This window comes from Thunnus maccoyii, chromosome 10 (genome assembly GCF_910596095.1).
Source record: "Thunnus maccoyii chromosome 10, fThuMac1.1, whole genome shotgun sequence".
Classification (NCBI taxonomy): Eukaryota; Metazoa; Chordata; class Actinopteri; order Scombriformes; family Scombridae; genus Thunnus; species Thunnus maccoyii.
Genome location: NC_056542.1, coordinates 15236930 through 15252544, shown reverse-complemented (window position 1 = coordinate 15252544; position 15615 = coordinate 15236930). Strand labels below are relative to the sequence as shown.

At 42.3% G+C, this 15615-nt stretch overlaps 1 protein-coding gene across 8 annotated transcripts in view; it reads left to right on the top strand.

Annotated features, from left to right (window-relative positions):
• The window catches only part of myh14 (myosin, heavy chain 14, non-muscle), a 34748-nt gene that overhangs the window by 14947 nt on the left and 4186 nt on the right, over positions 1-15615 (top strand). For 4 of the 8 annotated variants that reach the window (XM_042423682.1, XM_042423687.1, XM_042423686.1 and 1 more), the window contains 28 exons: positions 1043-1248; positions 1350-1471; positions 1717-1786; positions 1889-2049; positions 2973-3081; positions 3362-3493; positions 3606-3812; positions 4156-4293; positions 4616-4739; positions 4877-5048; positions 5139-5351; positions 5599-5743; positions 5859-6065; positions 6230-6334; positions 6582-6734; positions 6980-7228; positions 7330-7443; positions 7599-7697; positions 7785-7997; positions 8094-8255; positions 8352-8480; positions 8583-8671; positions 8763-8886; positions 9011-9219; positions 9471-9579; positions 10113-10285; positions 10496-10519; positions 11620-15498. In XM_042423682.1, the coding sequence (XP_042279616.1) occupies positions 1043-1248; positions 1350-1471; positions 1717-1786; positions 1889-2049; positions 2973-3081; positions 3362-3493; positions 3606-3812; positions 4156-4293; positions 4616-4739; positions 4877-5048; positions 5139-5351; positions 5599-5743; positions 5859-6065; positions 6230-6334; positions 6582-6734; positions 6980-7228; positions 7330-7443; positions 7599-7697; positions 7785-7997; positions 8094-8255; positions 8352-8480; positions 8583-8671; positions 8763-8886; positions 9011-9219; positions 9471-9579; positions 10113-10285; positions 10496-10519; positions 11620-11809 (4148 nt within the window). In that variant the 3' untranslated portion in view covers positions 11810-15498. Of the gene's footprint in view, positions 1-1042; positions 1249-1349; positions 1472-1716; positions 1787-1888; positions 2050-2972; positions 3082-3361; positions 3494-3605; positions 3813-4155; positions 4294-4615; positions 4740-4876; positions 5049-5138; positions 5352-5598; positions 5744-5858; positions 6066-6229; positions 6335-6581; positions 6735-6979; positions 7229-7329; positions 7444-7598; positions 7698-7784; positions 7998-8093; positions 8256-8351; positions 8481-8582; positions 8672-8762; positions 8887-9010; positions 9220-9470; positions 9580-10112; positions 10290-10495; positions 10520-11619; positions 15499-15615 lie in introns of those variants that run through there. The other 4 variants (XR_006098419.1, XR_006098418.1, XM_042423684.1 and 1 more) reach the window with 4 other exon arrangements.

Below are 15615 nucleotides of genomic sequence, written 5' to 3'. Positions count from 1 at the left end.
CAGTAGGTTTTTCCTCCTCCTCTGTGTGTCACACTCACATTCCTCACTCCCACTTCTGCTCACATTATTGCTTTGTTTTCTGTCTTCCCAGTTTTTGATTGTAGTGTGTGTGTTTTTGTGTCGTTTTTGGCATTATTAGTTTCTTTATTAGTTGACATTTGTGCTGTAGTTTCATAAGCAAACACATATTGTGATTTTTTTTATCATATTGTCACTGTGCTGTTAGTTTTGTTGTTCTCTCTTTGCTCTTTCACTGCATTTTTGCTTCTAGTGAGAGTGCTGTGCTTGTGTGATGTAACATTTTCCATTTAAAAAGAAGTAATTCACCTTGGTTATGTAGAGGTTTGACAGTGTGAAAGGTAGCAGCATGCTCACAATTACTCACAAAAGCAACATTCAGGATCACATAACAAGAGTTGTGCTGCACAGTACTGCCACAAACGAAGTGCAACTGGAAGAGTTTCATACAAACCGACCACATGCAGGCAGAAATGTGATCCTGAATGAGCTCAAGAGATGCACCAACATATCAGACTTCTAACATCTAAATATTAACTTTAGTATTGGTTGAGTATTATAATCAATGATAGGTATTTGTCTGATAATGAAGTTTATATGTTTGTGACATCTGTTCTGTAAGAATGTCACAATCAGGAACATAATAAAAGTATCGTCATGGTCTTTTTTTTTTAAAACAAATATGAAAACATGCCTGTCCAAAGCAAACAGCTTCAGCTAGAAAAAGCTTAACCTGTAATGTCCCTGCATTATACTTCGACCGTGTTTGTGTATCTTACAGGCTGATATGGATGTGAAAACATCCTCAATTGGTATTGGCTTCAAAAACAATACCACTGCATCTCTAATGAGCTTTAAATCCATTGTGTACCATCTGATATCACTCTTTGTCTAGAGCCTTGATCGCAGATGTGAAATCATTATTCCACGGCATTGACATGTCAAATAAAGTCTGGTAAACAATCACTTACAGTCCAGTGCCGCTGAAACTGACACCGTGCTCTGTGTGTGTTTTTTCATCCAGTGGACAGGATTGTGGGTCTGGACCAGGTTTCATCAGGAGAGAACAGCGGGTCGGTCACGTTCGGAGCAGCAGGACTGAAGACAAAGAAGGGAATGTTCAGGACTGTTGGTCAACTCTACAAGGAGTCCCTTGCCAAGCTGATGGCCACGCTGAGGAACACCAACCCCAACTTCCTGCGCTGCATCATCCCCAACCACGAGAAGAGGGTGAGACTTAATGAGGGAGAAGGGATAGGAGTATGAACACTGACACAAACTGGAGGAAAGATCTGACGTTTTGTCTTTTTCTCTCTCTTCCTCTCTGTCAGGCCGGTAAGCTGTCACCCCACCTCGTTTTAGACCAGCTGAGGTGTAACGGAGTTCTTGAGGGGATCCGTATCTGCAGACAAGGCTTCCCTAACCGCATCCCATTCCAGGAGTTCAGACAGAGGTGTGTGTGTGTGTCTGTGTGTGTTTTTGTATCACAGAAGAGACTGGACAACACACTCCAATCAACAACCTTTCATAACCATCTGTCCCTCTCACTTTCTTTCCCTTGCTCTCTCTCTCTCTCTCTCTGTCTCTCACACACACACAACTTTGTTTCTCAAGCACTTTCTCTGGCACCTGCTAATGACCCTTTTTACACTTAATCTCACTCAAACACACACTCACTAAAACACATTTGTCTTCCAGATATGAGATCCTGACTCCTAATGCTATTCCTCGCACCTTCATGGATGGCAAACAGGCATCAGAACTCATGGTGAGACATTTTTCAGTTGCTATAAAGACACAGTATAGTGTATTTTTATTCAAATGGGGGACTGACCAACTAGTATTAACTGTACCCTGTTTCCTTGTTCAGATCAGTGCTTTGGAACTGGATCACAACCTGTTCAGAGTAGGTCAGAGTAAAGTCTTCTTCAGAGCTGGAGTCCTGGCTCACCTGGAAGAGGAGAGAGACCTAAAGATCACAGACACCATCATACGTTTTCAGAGCGCCTCCAGAGGCTACCTTGCACGAAAGTAAGAGTTTTACCTAAAACTAAACATTAGCAGAGAGTGACAAATGTTTATTTAGATGTTATTAGATTATTTTGATGTCAGCAGCTTTTGACAGCATTAAATTGTTAATCTTGGTGGTTATTTTTAAATGGTTATAAATAAGTCATCAGCCAGTCAACAGTTATTTTTTTGTTAACTGAAACCAACCAAAGGGACAAGAGAAGCAAGACATCTAACACTGCTGGGGATTCTCTGTATGGCAGTTTTGTATTTCGCTCTTAAAGGAGTATTAATATTTAATCTTTTCTCAGCCCCTATCAGTGACTCAGGAATTTCAATGGTATTGACAGGTCTTTGGCACAGCTTATGGAAGCCTGTAAATTACATAAATAATGACGTTTTTACAGTGGAGGCAAGTAAGCAGGGTAGTTAGAGCAGGACCATCAGAGACGATCAAAAATGTTATACTGTTATATCCTTAAACTTAACAGTTATGTCTTTAGCCTTTATCAATAAAACTGCTTCGTCATTTGTTGTTTGGCTTGACAACAAAATATCCTGTGATAAAATACCTATTGAGATGTTAGAGCTGCTGCATCACTGAGCAGTGGAAAATGTTAGTCAGTACAGAACAGGCCAAAAAGCGAAATTTGAAAAGCAAATCTCAGTATCTTCCATAAGACACACGCAATAATTGAGGTGTAGACAGACCCTGATAAACTTGTGAAATTGTATTATAGTAATTTTCTACTTTAATCAACAGGAGAGTAAAAGTTTTATTTACCGCTCAAAGGTTAAAGTATATGTTGTGAAAGAAGAAGTGCTAACACCTGACATCTGTTTAGTTTCTGTGTCTGAGGTGACAATCCACCACTTTTAATCATTTCAGAAGTTACCTGCATATGTTTTTGTTCATGTATTGTTAAATTCTTATCACTTCTCAGAGCCTTTATGAAGAAGCAGCAGCAGCTGAGTGCTATGAGGGTGATGCAGAGGAACTGTGCTGCTTACCTCAAACTCAGAAACTGGCAGTGGTGGCGACTTTTCACTAAGGTACTGTAACACATCTACATTACATGCTGACATGAAATATGCAATATACACATATTTTTCATTTATTTTACTCTATTTTACTTTGACTTGCATTATTAAAACAAAATGGAGTGATTAAAAAATGAAAAAGATGTGCTTAACAAAAACATATATTGCAATATGCATAAAATGACAAGGGAATGAAGAATAAAATCAACTTGATGCACTTAAATTAAATCATAGCCGATGCAGGAATGGAGACTTAAACACTGACCTCTGACCTTTGCTCTGTGCCTACCAGGTGAAGCCCCTGCTGCAGGTGACGAGGCAGGATGAGGAGATCCAGGTCAGGGAGGCAGAGCTCCAGAAGGCCAAGGACAAACTCACCCGAGTGGAGCAGGACTTCTTTGAGCTGGACAAGAAACACGTTCAGGTAAACAAACCTCCACCTTGTTCCCCCTACGCTGAAATCCTTCTGCTCTGACTTTGCCAGTACCATGAATCAGTCACTCACTCCTCCTCCTCCTCTTTGTGTCATGTTCTAGCTCCTAGAGGAGAAGGCAGTGCTGGCTGACCAGCTGCAGGCCGAGGCAGAACTGTTTGCGGAGGCAGAGGAGATGAGGGCCAGGTTGGCCAATCGGAAGCAGGAGCTTGAGGAGGTGCTGGGCGAGCTGGAGAGTCGATTGGAAGAAGAGGAGGAGAGGGGTGTCCAGCTGACCAATGAGAAGAAGAGGATGCAGCAAAATATACAGGTAAAGGGAGATTCAGTGAGAGATTAGAGCAATTAACCTTGTGTAAATATCCAAACAGAAACTAATAGTGACTGACTCAGCTGTATTTTCTATATAGAAAGAAAAATCACAATCGCAATGTCCCTGGTTCGATTCCAGCCAGGGACCTTTGTTGCATGTCACACCCATCTGTCTCCCCTTGTTACCTGACTACCTCTTCACTAGTGACTGTCAAATAAAGGCAAACTTAAAAAAAAGAAAAAACACTTTGAATAAAGGTATTAGGTCCATCATGTTCACGCTTGTATCTGTCTGTCCCTGTCCTGACATGTCACTTAAAAACAATTCCTTCTCTCCTTGCCAGGACCTGGAGGAGCAGTTAGAGGAAGAGGAAAGTGCCAGACAGCGCCTCCTGCTGGAGAAAGTTAGCTTGGAGACCAAAGTGAAAAGTCTGGAAACTGACCTGCTGAGTGCAGTGGAGCAGAGAGACCGATTTAGCAAGGTGAGCATTACATGAAAACTTCATCATCTGTTATTATGTCCCATAAATTTCCCCTTTAGTAACATTAAAGTTATATAAACACATACAGTATGAGTCAAAAGGTTGGACATACTTTCTCATTCAAGGGAATGGGAAGGTGTGTACAAACTTATGACAGGTACTGTATACTGTATATATACTGTACATATTCTATATCATCTTGTTCAGTGTTTTTTGTTCTAATACATCAAATGGAAAAAAAAATGTTTTGTGTAGTATTATATACACATTTTTCATACACATTTCATAATCCTATGCATTATTTTAATTATTCTCCGAGCAGGAGAAGAAACAGCTTGAGGAGCGTCTGAGTGAGGTGACGGACCAGCTAACTGAGGAAGAAGAGAAAACCAAAAGTCTCAACAAACTCAAGAACAAGCAGGAGGCTGTCATCGCAGACCTAGAGGGTAAATGTCCTAAAGTCATCTCAGCCACACAGTTGACTGGTGGATGGTGTTATTCCTGTTATCCGACTTTTTTCTGAATATCTTTACAGTTCAAATGCTGCAGTTTTATTCTAATCTGTCACTTCAACACTGTGCAGAGCGCTTGAAGCGTGAGGAGCAGGGTCGTTTGGAGCAGGAGAAGTGGAGGAGGAGGATGGAGAACGAGTCGGTGGAGGCACAAGAGCAGCTGTCAGACTTGGGCATGCTGTCCGCAGAGCTGAGGGGCAGTCTGGCTCAGAAGGAAAAGGAAATCACCACCCTGCAGGGCCGGTGAGGCAGAGGAAGACATACTGTATAACAACATGAACATGAGTAAAGTCAGATTTTTTCACTCTTCTTGCTCATCTCTGTTTCTGTCAGGTTGGAGGAAGAGGGAGCACGCCGAGCAGAAGCTCAGAGGGCTCTGAGGGAGGCCATGTCCCAGGTATCTGAGCTGAAGGAGGAAGTGGATAATGAACGAGGGATGAGAGAAAGGGCAGAGAAACAAAGGCGAGACCTGGGGGAGGAGCTGGAGGCTTTGAGGACCGAGCTGGAGGACACTCTGGACACCACAGCTGCCCAGCAGGAACTAAGGTAAATGATAAGGGTAAAAATTGTCATCAGTTTAAGCTCTGAAATTGACATTTTGTTCAGAGCCTTTGGGAATTATATTTTGGTCGTACCATCAGATCAAGACAGTAACAGAAATGGGAGAAAAAGGTTTGGGTTGTGGAGTTTGCTTCTGTGCAGCCACACAGTCAGGAATTGCTGTAAAGTGCTGAATTATTATTACTGTATATTTTAAATGCCACTTGACCTCCTTCCTCTCCTTCCTACACAGGTCTCGTCGAGAGGCGGAGTTAAGCGAGCTCCAGCGGTGTGTTGAAGAGGAGACTCGCCGCCATGAGGTCCAGCTATCAGAGCTCAGAGTCAAACACAGCGCTGCCATAGACAGTCTCCAGGAACAGCTGGACAACAGCAAGAGAGTAAGAGGGACACACACACACACACACACACACACACACCCTCACATACACAAAAACACATGAACATTCACACACCTACCCTCACCCGTCATATATTGTCCATGTTCTCTTTCAGGCACGTCAGTCCCTGGAGAAGGCCAAGGTGGTGCTGGAGGAGGAGAGGCAGAATTTGACCTCAGAACTCAAGAGCCTCCAAACGAGCCGTACGGAGACGGAGCGAGGCCGTAAGAGGGCCGAGGGTCAGCTGCAGGAGCTCAGCGCCCGCCTGGCTCAGGCTGACAGAGAGAGGGAGGAGAGAGAGGAAAGAGTGCACAAGCTACAGGTGCTTTTTTTTCGCTCAATTGCTCATTACTTTTAGTCTGTTCAAAAAAATGTGCTTTAAGTGCTTTAAACCTCACAAAAAGCTGATTCTGCTGCTGCAGTGAAGAGATCCCCTCGTAGTTTTTCCAATGAATTTACCTTTCTATCCTACTGTGTCTCTTTCAGTGTGAGATTGAGTCCCTCTCCGGCAATTTGTCCTCCGCTGACACCAAATCTCTCCGTCTCTCTAAAGAGGTCAGCAGCCTGGAGAGCCAGCTGCATGACGCACAGGTAACAAACACAAACACACTCAGACAGCAGGGTTGGGTCAAGTGTGATGTCAGGCTTTGGCTTTTGGACTAAAGCCACAGACATTTTTCTCCTAATAAGTTGAGAGAATGGCAGTAGTTGTTTTTTTTTTAATCTTGAGTTTTATAAGGAGCTGAAAGAATTGGCTGAGACAAACTCTCAAAGACGTCCACACTTACACAGACTGTCACCAGGCTCTGTTTGACACTCATCTTTTGCTCTCTCTCAGGAATTGCTGCAGGAGGAGACTCGCCAGAAGCTGGCTCTGGGCTCGAGGGTGCGAGCGCTGGAGGAGGAGAGGAACGGACTGATGGAGAGAGTCGAGGAGGAAGAGGAAAGAGCCAAAGAGTTGACCCGGCAGATCCAGACTCACACTCAGCAGGTGCACCAGAGACCCACACATGCTATGTTTAACCCCCGGGACCACTACTTCATCTCATTTTGATAGATATAAAATTAACTTAATTCATGCATTAAAAGATACGGTACATACCTAAATATTTTTTTAATAGTTTCTCTACAACATCCCAGAATAAAGCCCGCTAAAATATCCAAAGCAGACCAGTAATGTATAATTGATGGTCAGACCATGACATTTAGAAACCCCTCTCTGCTGCTACTCTACAGCTGGCTGAATTGCGTAAGCAGTCGGAGGAGGTGAACACCGCAGTGGAGGCTGGAGAGGAGACCCGTAGGAAACTCCAGAGAGAGTTGGACAGCGCCATCCAGAGGGAGCGACAGAAGGAGGAGGAGAAAGAGAGAGTGGAGAGGCAGAGGGAGAGACTGAGGGAGGAGATAGAGGACATGACGCTGGCCCTGCAGAGAGAGCGGCAGAACTGCACGGCACTGGAGAAGAGGCAGAAGAAGTTCGACCAGGTCAGAAACAAAAGCGGCAGAAAGACCGTTGGTTTTGATTGTATGCACAGGCTGCAAAAATTGCCTGAGAAACACCTAACTTTTTCTGCTTTTCCCCTCAGTGTCTGGCAGAGGAGAAGGCAGTGAGCGCTCGGCTGGCGGAAGAGAGAGACAGAGCAGAAGCAGACAGCAGAGAGAAGGAGACACGATATCTGGCATTATCCCGAGCCCTGCAGGTAAACTACCTCAGAGCAGACAGCACTGTACAATAGCTAAGTGTGCATCACTTATACTTTCCTGAAGCAAACTTGCTTGACTTTCTGCTCCTACAGTGTAAAGTCATTGCTGTAAGCTGTGGTTGATGGTTAATCTTCTATGTTTTTGTATGTAGGAGGCCCAAGATCAGAGAGAGGAGCTAGAAAGGGCCAACAAGCAGCTCCGTCTGGAAATGGAACAGCTTGTAAACCAGCAGGACGATGTCGGCAAGAACGTAAGAATCTGCCTCTCGGGAGCTCCTTTGTTACTTCTCTGTGTGAGTCTTCTGTGAGTCACCTCCTCTTATCTGCTGCTGCATCAGGTCCATGAGCTGGAGCGGACCCGGAGGGCTCTCGAAACGGAAGCCCAGAACCTGCGAGTTCAGACCCAGGAGCTGGAGGAAGAGCTCACGGAGGCGGAGAACTCGAGGCTGAGGCTGGAGGTCAACCTGCAGGCACTCAAGGCTCAGTTTGAGAGGGAGATCAGCACCAGCGAGGAGAAGGGAGAGGAGAAGAGGAGGGCGCTCAGCAAACAGGTAGAGCCAGGAAAGAGAGAAGAGAGGTGTTGTTGCTGTTTGGCTTCAGCTTTCTCTACAAGTGTTCATTTTCTTATGTTCTCCCTTCTGTCCCAGGTGAGGGAGCTGGAGATCCAGTTGGAGGAGGAGAGGAGTCAGCGGTCTCAGGCCGTGTCGTCCAAGAAGCAGCTGGAAGCGGAGCTGCAGGAAGCTGAGGCCCAGGTGGAGACATCCACCCGTGGCAAAGAAGAGGCAGTGAAGCAGCTACGGAGGCTGCAGGTAAAAACTGAACCACCCCCACACACACACATAAACATTTATTTTCCTGTGCTTGTCAATGTTTTGTTTATTTAAAAACATTTTTATTTGTCAAAGGGTCAAATGAAGGAAATCCTTCGAGAACTAGATGAGACCAAGTTGGCTCGGGACGAGGTGATCGCCCAATCAAAAGACAGCGAGAAGAAAATCCAAACCCTGGAGGCAGAGGTGCTGCAATTCACTGAGGTAAGTGTGTGTTTTAACTGAAACCCAACAGAAATGTTAAGATATAAGGCCTTTGATGAAGGTGTTAGTGTTTAAATGACTTTTAACCTTTTCTCTGTGTAGGAGCTGTCTGTATCTGAGAGGCAGAGGAGACAGGCTCAGCAGGAGAGAGACGAGATGGCAGACGAGATGGTCAACAGCAGTTCTGGAAAGTTAGTATCCCTTTACTTCTGATTGTTAATCAGTGTTTTGTCAGTTTATGTGAGGACTTGTTGCTATTAGTAAAACTGTATGTTTGTCCAGGACGGCACTATTTGAAGAGAAGCGGAGGTTAGAGTCACGAGTCAGTCAGCTGGAAGAGGACCTGGAGGAGGAGCAGACTAACTCTGAGTTGCTGGCAGAGAGACAAAGAAAGACGGCTCTACAGGTGCACACACACACACACACACAACTTATATCCCCCCTCTCTCTCTCTCTGTCACATCCACATACACAGTATACATTCTACACACACACACATTTATGCCATCGCTGCTCTGCTCGTGCTCCAGGTGGAGACTCTGACCGTGCAGCTGCAGGGAGAGAGGACTCTGGCCCAGAAAGCAGAGGCAGCTCGGGAGCAGCTGGAGAGGCAGAACAAGGAGCTGAAGAGTCGGCTTGGGGAGCTGGAGGGAGCCGTGAGGGGCAAACACCGGCTCAGCGTCGCCGCCCTGGAGGCCAAGATAGAATCAATGGAGGAGCAGCTGGAGCAGGAGAGACAGTAAGATAAACTTACATATATGCATTAGTACAAATAATATGTTTTTAAAAATATGCTTCACCACCTTTTAAGTTCAGTCAATGCTTTCCAACAATCAGACAGAAGTGTGGGACATAGGATGTTTAATATAAACCCAATCTTAGTGTTACAAATGATATGCAATGCAGAATTTAAGATCATTTTACCGTGACAAATAGTCTTGAATTGCTTGGTGCAACAGGTAACTTATAACGACCTTTACTGTCTTTCAGGGAACGAGCTATCGCCAACAAACTGGTGCGGAAGACAGAGAAGAAACTGAAGGAGGTGATGATGCAGGCAGAAGACGAGAGGAGGCACGCAGACCAATACAGAGAGCAGGTAAATAATTAACATCATGCTGACTGCACCAGCCAGGTCATCCACATATTTAACTAAGGTGAGCCACAGAATATACAGACAGGGACAGAGCATTAAATAATCATTTAATGGAGGTCAGGCACAAAGAGAGTGTTGAAAAAAATCATCCTAAAATGAGTGATTTCTCCGGCTCAGTGCAACCTAATCCTAATCCCGCCCCGGCATCTGTGTGTTTATTGGGAAGGTATAATGTACTCCGAAAAATAAATCCCTCAGACGCAGCAGAGACACCGACTCCCCTCCCAAAACATCATCGGTGATAATCTACCAGGTTTAATCGGACTCCTGATCCTTATCAGTCCTCCTGTTCCTAGACTAATCTGTCTTTTTATATATCCGTCCCCTTCTCTATCTCTTCTTTTCCCCTCTTTCCTCTGATCTCGTGTCTCACCCTGACCTCTGCAATATGCTCCGACCTTCTCTTCTCCTCTGTCTCTCCCCTCCTCTCTCTCTCCCCTCTTTTCACCGTCCTCCTCCTCCTCCTCCTCCTCCAGCTGGATAAGTCTATGGTCCGACTGAAGCAGCTGAAGAGGCAGCTGGAGGAGGTGGAGGAGGAGAACTCTCGCTCCAACGCCCAGAAGAGGAAGCTGCAGAGAGAGCTGGAGGAGCTCAGCGACAGCAGTCAGAGCATGACACGGGAGATCACCACTCTCCGCAGCCAGCTCAGGTAAAAAAGTGTGTGTGTGTGTTTGCTTGTTCGTGTGTTTTCTGTGTTTGTATGACCGAATGAGTGATCATCATTTATTGTTGTTTTGTTTGTTTTTAACCCCCCATTAACTCGGTGTGATTTTGTTTTGCTTTGCTCTTTTGTTGCATCCATTTATGTCCATCTAACACTGACACACTGTCCATCTGTCTGCGTCACACCAACACTCAGCATCCCTGAATGGAGAGCAGATAAGTAGGTCATTGTGTGTGTTACTTTTTATCGTGTGTGTATGTGTGTGACTATGTGTGGAAGGGAGGGGGCTTTAAGTACATGTACAGTACATATAGTACATGTGCTGGACATTTTGCATTATTATTGTATTGGCTTTGTGTGTTTCATCTGTATTTATGTAACCTATTCAATTTAAGTGATTTCATAATAATCATCTTTGTTGTTCATATCACCAAAAGTGAAATCTTGCCCTCCATACTCTTTATACTGAAATGCATGAAAATTATAATTAATTTAATCTCTTAAAGGAATAGTTCAACATTTTGGGTAATATGTAGTCTTATCATCACTGTGAGGTTGCAAGGCAACCAGTGGAGACTCCAGGCTGCACCCTGCACAAGAAATACTCCCCCAATAAACCCCCATAAAACCACAAATTTGTTGTTCATACACAGCTGAAACAAACGCAATATAACATGTTAATCTGTGAGTTTTAGACGTGTTTGTAGGCGGATTATGTTATCTTTAGACAGGGCCGGGTTAGTTGTTTCCAGTTTTCAGTCTTTATGCTAAGCTAAGCTAACGAGCTGCTGGCTGTAGCTTCATATTTACTTACAGATATGAGAGTGGTATTGATCTTCTTACCTAACTTAGTTAACAAGTTAGCAAGAAAGCAAATAAGCTTATTTCCTAAAATGTTGAACTATTCCTTTTGGTAGTATTGAAAAGGTTAATGAATTAATTAGTTAGTTATTTAGTTAGTTTAAGTAGTTAGTCAATCAATAGAAAATGAATCAGCAACTATTTCAAGAATTGATGAATTGCTTAAGTCATTTAGCTTCTCCAGTGTGAGAATTTATTGCTTTTTGGTTGTTGTAAATCTTTGGGTTTTGAAATGTTGGTTGGACCAAAGAAAAGCTACTGTGGGATTATTTGGGCATTTTTCACTATTTTACATTTTATAGACTGAAAATTATTTGATCATTCAAAAAGAAAAATAGAACAGATTAATCAATAATTAAAATAAACTTTAGTATCTGCCCTAGTTTTAAGTAATTAAATATCTGTGTGGTACGTTTTCCTCGCACTGCACTCAGCTGGTTCTCACTTTCCTTATCCAGGCGTGCTCCGTTGCCCCTGGCGATGCGCGGACGCAGAGCGCTGGTGGACGACCTCTCATTGGAGAACTCGGACTCAGAGGAGCCCCCCGCCTCGCCAACCCCCTCCTCTGGACTCCCAGGGACTCCGACTCCCTCCTCAGAACACAGCCTGGATCCTCCGCCGCCCTACAGCGTCAACAACACAGAGTGACACACACACATAGACTCAAACACATAATAGACACACAAACACACACACAAAACACTAAAACGCATCGGCCTCTCGCAGCCTTGGCTTCTCAGGGGTGAAGGAGCGACATGCACACAGCACATAACAGAACACTGTAGTTTATAAATGTCATGTAGGAACATCAGGCGCTATAAAAACAACCTCACTTAATGCTCTTTAAGATTTTGCCTCGTTTTTTCTGAACAAGAACAGAAAACGTGTAAAAATGAGATTTTACAAAGAGGCGACTGCAATTGATTTTTATTTTGTAACAAACTGGGACATAAAAAGCGACATAACGAGGACTGGAAATTTCTACATAACACCTCTGTAATGCATTTCTGAGGAACTAATTAATTATTATCAACAAAGTCGTTTATCTGATTTCACGATGCTGTACAGCTTAGAGAGCAGAAACAATACGGTGGCCATGTCTTTTACATTAGGAGGTATTTCAAAACTAAGCCATGTTTAACCCTTTGATGAAGATTGAATATACACACAATCTAATTTCACAAAGGGCTGATGGAGAGGTGAAAATACTTCTGAAAGGTGTTAAGACAATCTATATATACATGATATATTAAATAGTCAACAAGAGGAGAAGAAGAAGTCAAATACACACATGTGGAACAGGGAGTTTCATCTTCTCTGTGTGTGTGTGTCTTAAGTGCAAATGTGATTTTTCTGACATCTTCATGTGTCAGTTAACTTTTTAAAACCACAAAGAAAACTTGAAGTTAGAGAAACGGCAATTAGTAACCGATATTTAGTCAAACCTTTATTGGAAATGGTTAATAAAGGATTGAAAAGCATTACACTAAGTTCCGTAACATATTGATCTCATTTTCATATCATTTGTCACAATAGTAGTGACACATTTGACCATAAAAAGCAGCCTAACGTGCAGTAACACTCGCTGCATTAAGGCTGTATTAAATAGATAAATCCTTTTTCTATAGATTAGAAACGGTATGTTGTTAGATAATGCAGTAGGTAGTATTAGATAGTTTCTTCAACTAAAGTCTTAACATATTGCTTCAGAAATTTGTATAATTTATATCAATCTCAATATGAGCTTAAGTTATTGATTGCTGGTTGTTTTACTGTACAACTCAGTCTTGTGGGGAAGTGTTTTTGTCTGATTATTTCTGATACTGCTGGCACTGATGTCAGGCTGAAGTGGGTTACAAAGATTTGTTCGAGTCAGAGTTGCAGCATCGGGTCTTAAAAGTGAATCTGCATGGAAGACCTTTCTGGTGAATAACTGGTTTGATTGGTTAAGGTTATTGCTGGTGTAGAAAAGAAGTAAATATATGGATTTTCTACCGCAGCAAAATAACTTAAACTCTAGACATAACCTGTGGAGAACTGTATTAATTCATCTTTTTATCCAAAGCAGAAAAAAATGTGACAATGGATCTTTTTTTTTCTTCTTTTAGACTGATAAACACATCACATTTTATTTTAACAAGCATCTTGTACATTGTAATTTTGATTTTTACTGATTAACTGTGTAAATTATCGATCAAACAAAGCTTTTTTTTTTTTGTTTAACCAAATGGTGGGCGTATGGATGAGAAAAAGGGACTTAAATTTGTAGTAAACGTAGAGTAGGTATAGGATAGAGTAGATGACAGGAGTAGAGTCCGGTTAGGTGTTTCCTCAGTAGAAAAATCTCTGCTCACAGTTCCTGTGTAGAAGATTGTAGAATAACTGAGCACGAAACTCAGAGCGTTTTCAGAAACTAGTAGTAGTAGATAAAAAATGACAATTGAGGCACTGAGGAATGAATTTTTATGTATTTAAGTAAACGCAAGTAGAAGATAAAGTAGAATTTTTTTTACCCTTGCTATTGAAACTCAAAGTGACATACAGTACACGTGTGGGTTACGTCAACCAAACAGGCAGTTTGATGATCTTGCTGTGTTTGTGAAGCCTGGTTTTAAAGATGTTTTTTCTTTACTCAGTCTCTATTTTTTTTTCCTAGCATGTTTTATTTATTGTTTAACAGATGGAGGTCTTTTTCAAAATGTTCTTCTTGTTCATGACCTTCTTCAGCACCTGCCCAGCTGTCACAGTTTTAAGTCTGTCAGTTTTAAACCAATGTGATGTCTGCTTTTTGATGTAGACACAAAGAGCAATGTCTTAACAAACTTGGACACGATGCTTAAAGGAAAAGTTTGACATTTTGGGAAATACACTTAATTGCGTTCCTGCTGCAAGTTCGATTAAAACTGACACCTCTCTCACATCTGAAAGCTATATATGAAGCTAAAGCCAGCAGCAGGTTAGCTTAGCTTAGCATAAAGGCTGGAAACAAGGGGAAACTGCTAGCATGCCTCTGTCTCAAGGTAACAAAATCCATCTACCAGCACCTGTAAAGCTCATGTTATATCTTGTTTGTTACATTTGCACACAAACCAGTGTAAAAACAAGTTGTGAGTTATGAAGTTAGTGAGTTTGTTAGCTGTTAGCTGTGCTAAGCTGAGCTAACCAGCTGCTAGTTTAGCCTACAGACAGTATCGATCTTCTCCTCTCTCTCTCTCGGTAAGAAAGCGAATAAACGTGTTTCCCAAAATGTTGAACTATTCATTTAAATTAGAAAGAATGTCACAGGCGCTTTGAGTTTCAGAAATGAGATGAAAATTGTGTAGCTGAAAACACAAATGTTCTGAATGTTTTCTTTTTATTCTGCATATATATAAATATATATACTATATGTCAAATGATTAATGATCCTGTTGGTGTGTACCGTTGATTACGCACTGGACCAGTACAGTAGTTTTCGGTAATCAGGGTCGTCATTACTGCTCCCTCTTCTTCCTTCAGTTTTAAGTTAACAGGTTGTATATTTTAATGAAGCAGCAAAGCAAAGCTGACATCTGCACTGACAAAACAACAGCGTGTACAGTACTTAACAGGCCTAACGTCCATTTGTGTATCCATATTTTCAGACATGTTTTTTTTTTCGCCATGCCAGGTTCACCATGATTCACAGTTAGTGACAGGTGAAGAAAGATCAAAGATTTGACTACTGACGACATATATTTAATGCCCTATTAAAGGGTTTTGTTTTTGTTTTTGTTTTTTATTTTCTGTATGTATGTTTCTTTTTATTTTAGCAATATGCAAAGGATTTTGTTTGAATCTGTGTTTTTTAAGATATTGTGTAAATGCTGCACTTTACACACAACCAGTGGGGATAAACTCAGCCGGACACTGTCAGTACATAACGTCTGCTGTGACAGGTTATAATTTATCTGAAAGAGGCCGACATAGCATTAAGCCAAATGAGCTGACATCACGTGTCATCACGACACAATCTGTCACTCTGAACTCTTCACCTAAATGTTGTAATCTCAAAATGTCATATCAACGTCTAAATGTGGCGAGTTCGTTCACGCCTTGATAGACCAAAATCTAACGACACATGGATTGAACTGCTTCAAGGAGAACAGACGAGCTCTGCTTTCCTGTAGCAAGAGACCAGGCCGGTGCTTCTCAAAGGTGTTATTTTCCTCTCTGTGTTTGTTTATGGCTACTGTGGAACTTGAAACATTTTTGGAAATGTGTTTTATTGTTTTAGCCTTTTTTTTTCTTTGTTAATGATGCTGGAATTATAAAACATCTGACTGGGGTTAACTTTAATATATGTCGTTGGTTTTGAATTTGGTGCGTCTGCGTGTTTCTTTGCACAGGTCGGGCACACACACACACACACACACACACACACACACACACACACACACACACACACACACACACACACACACACACACACACAC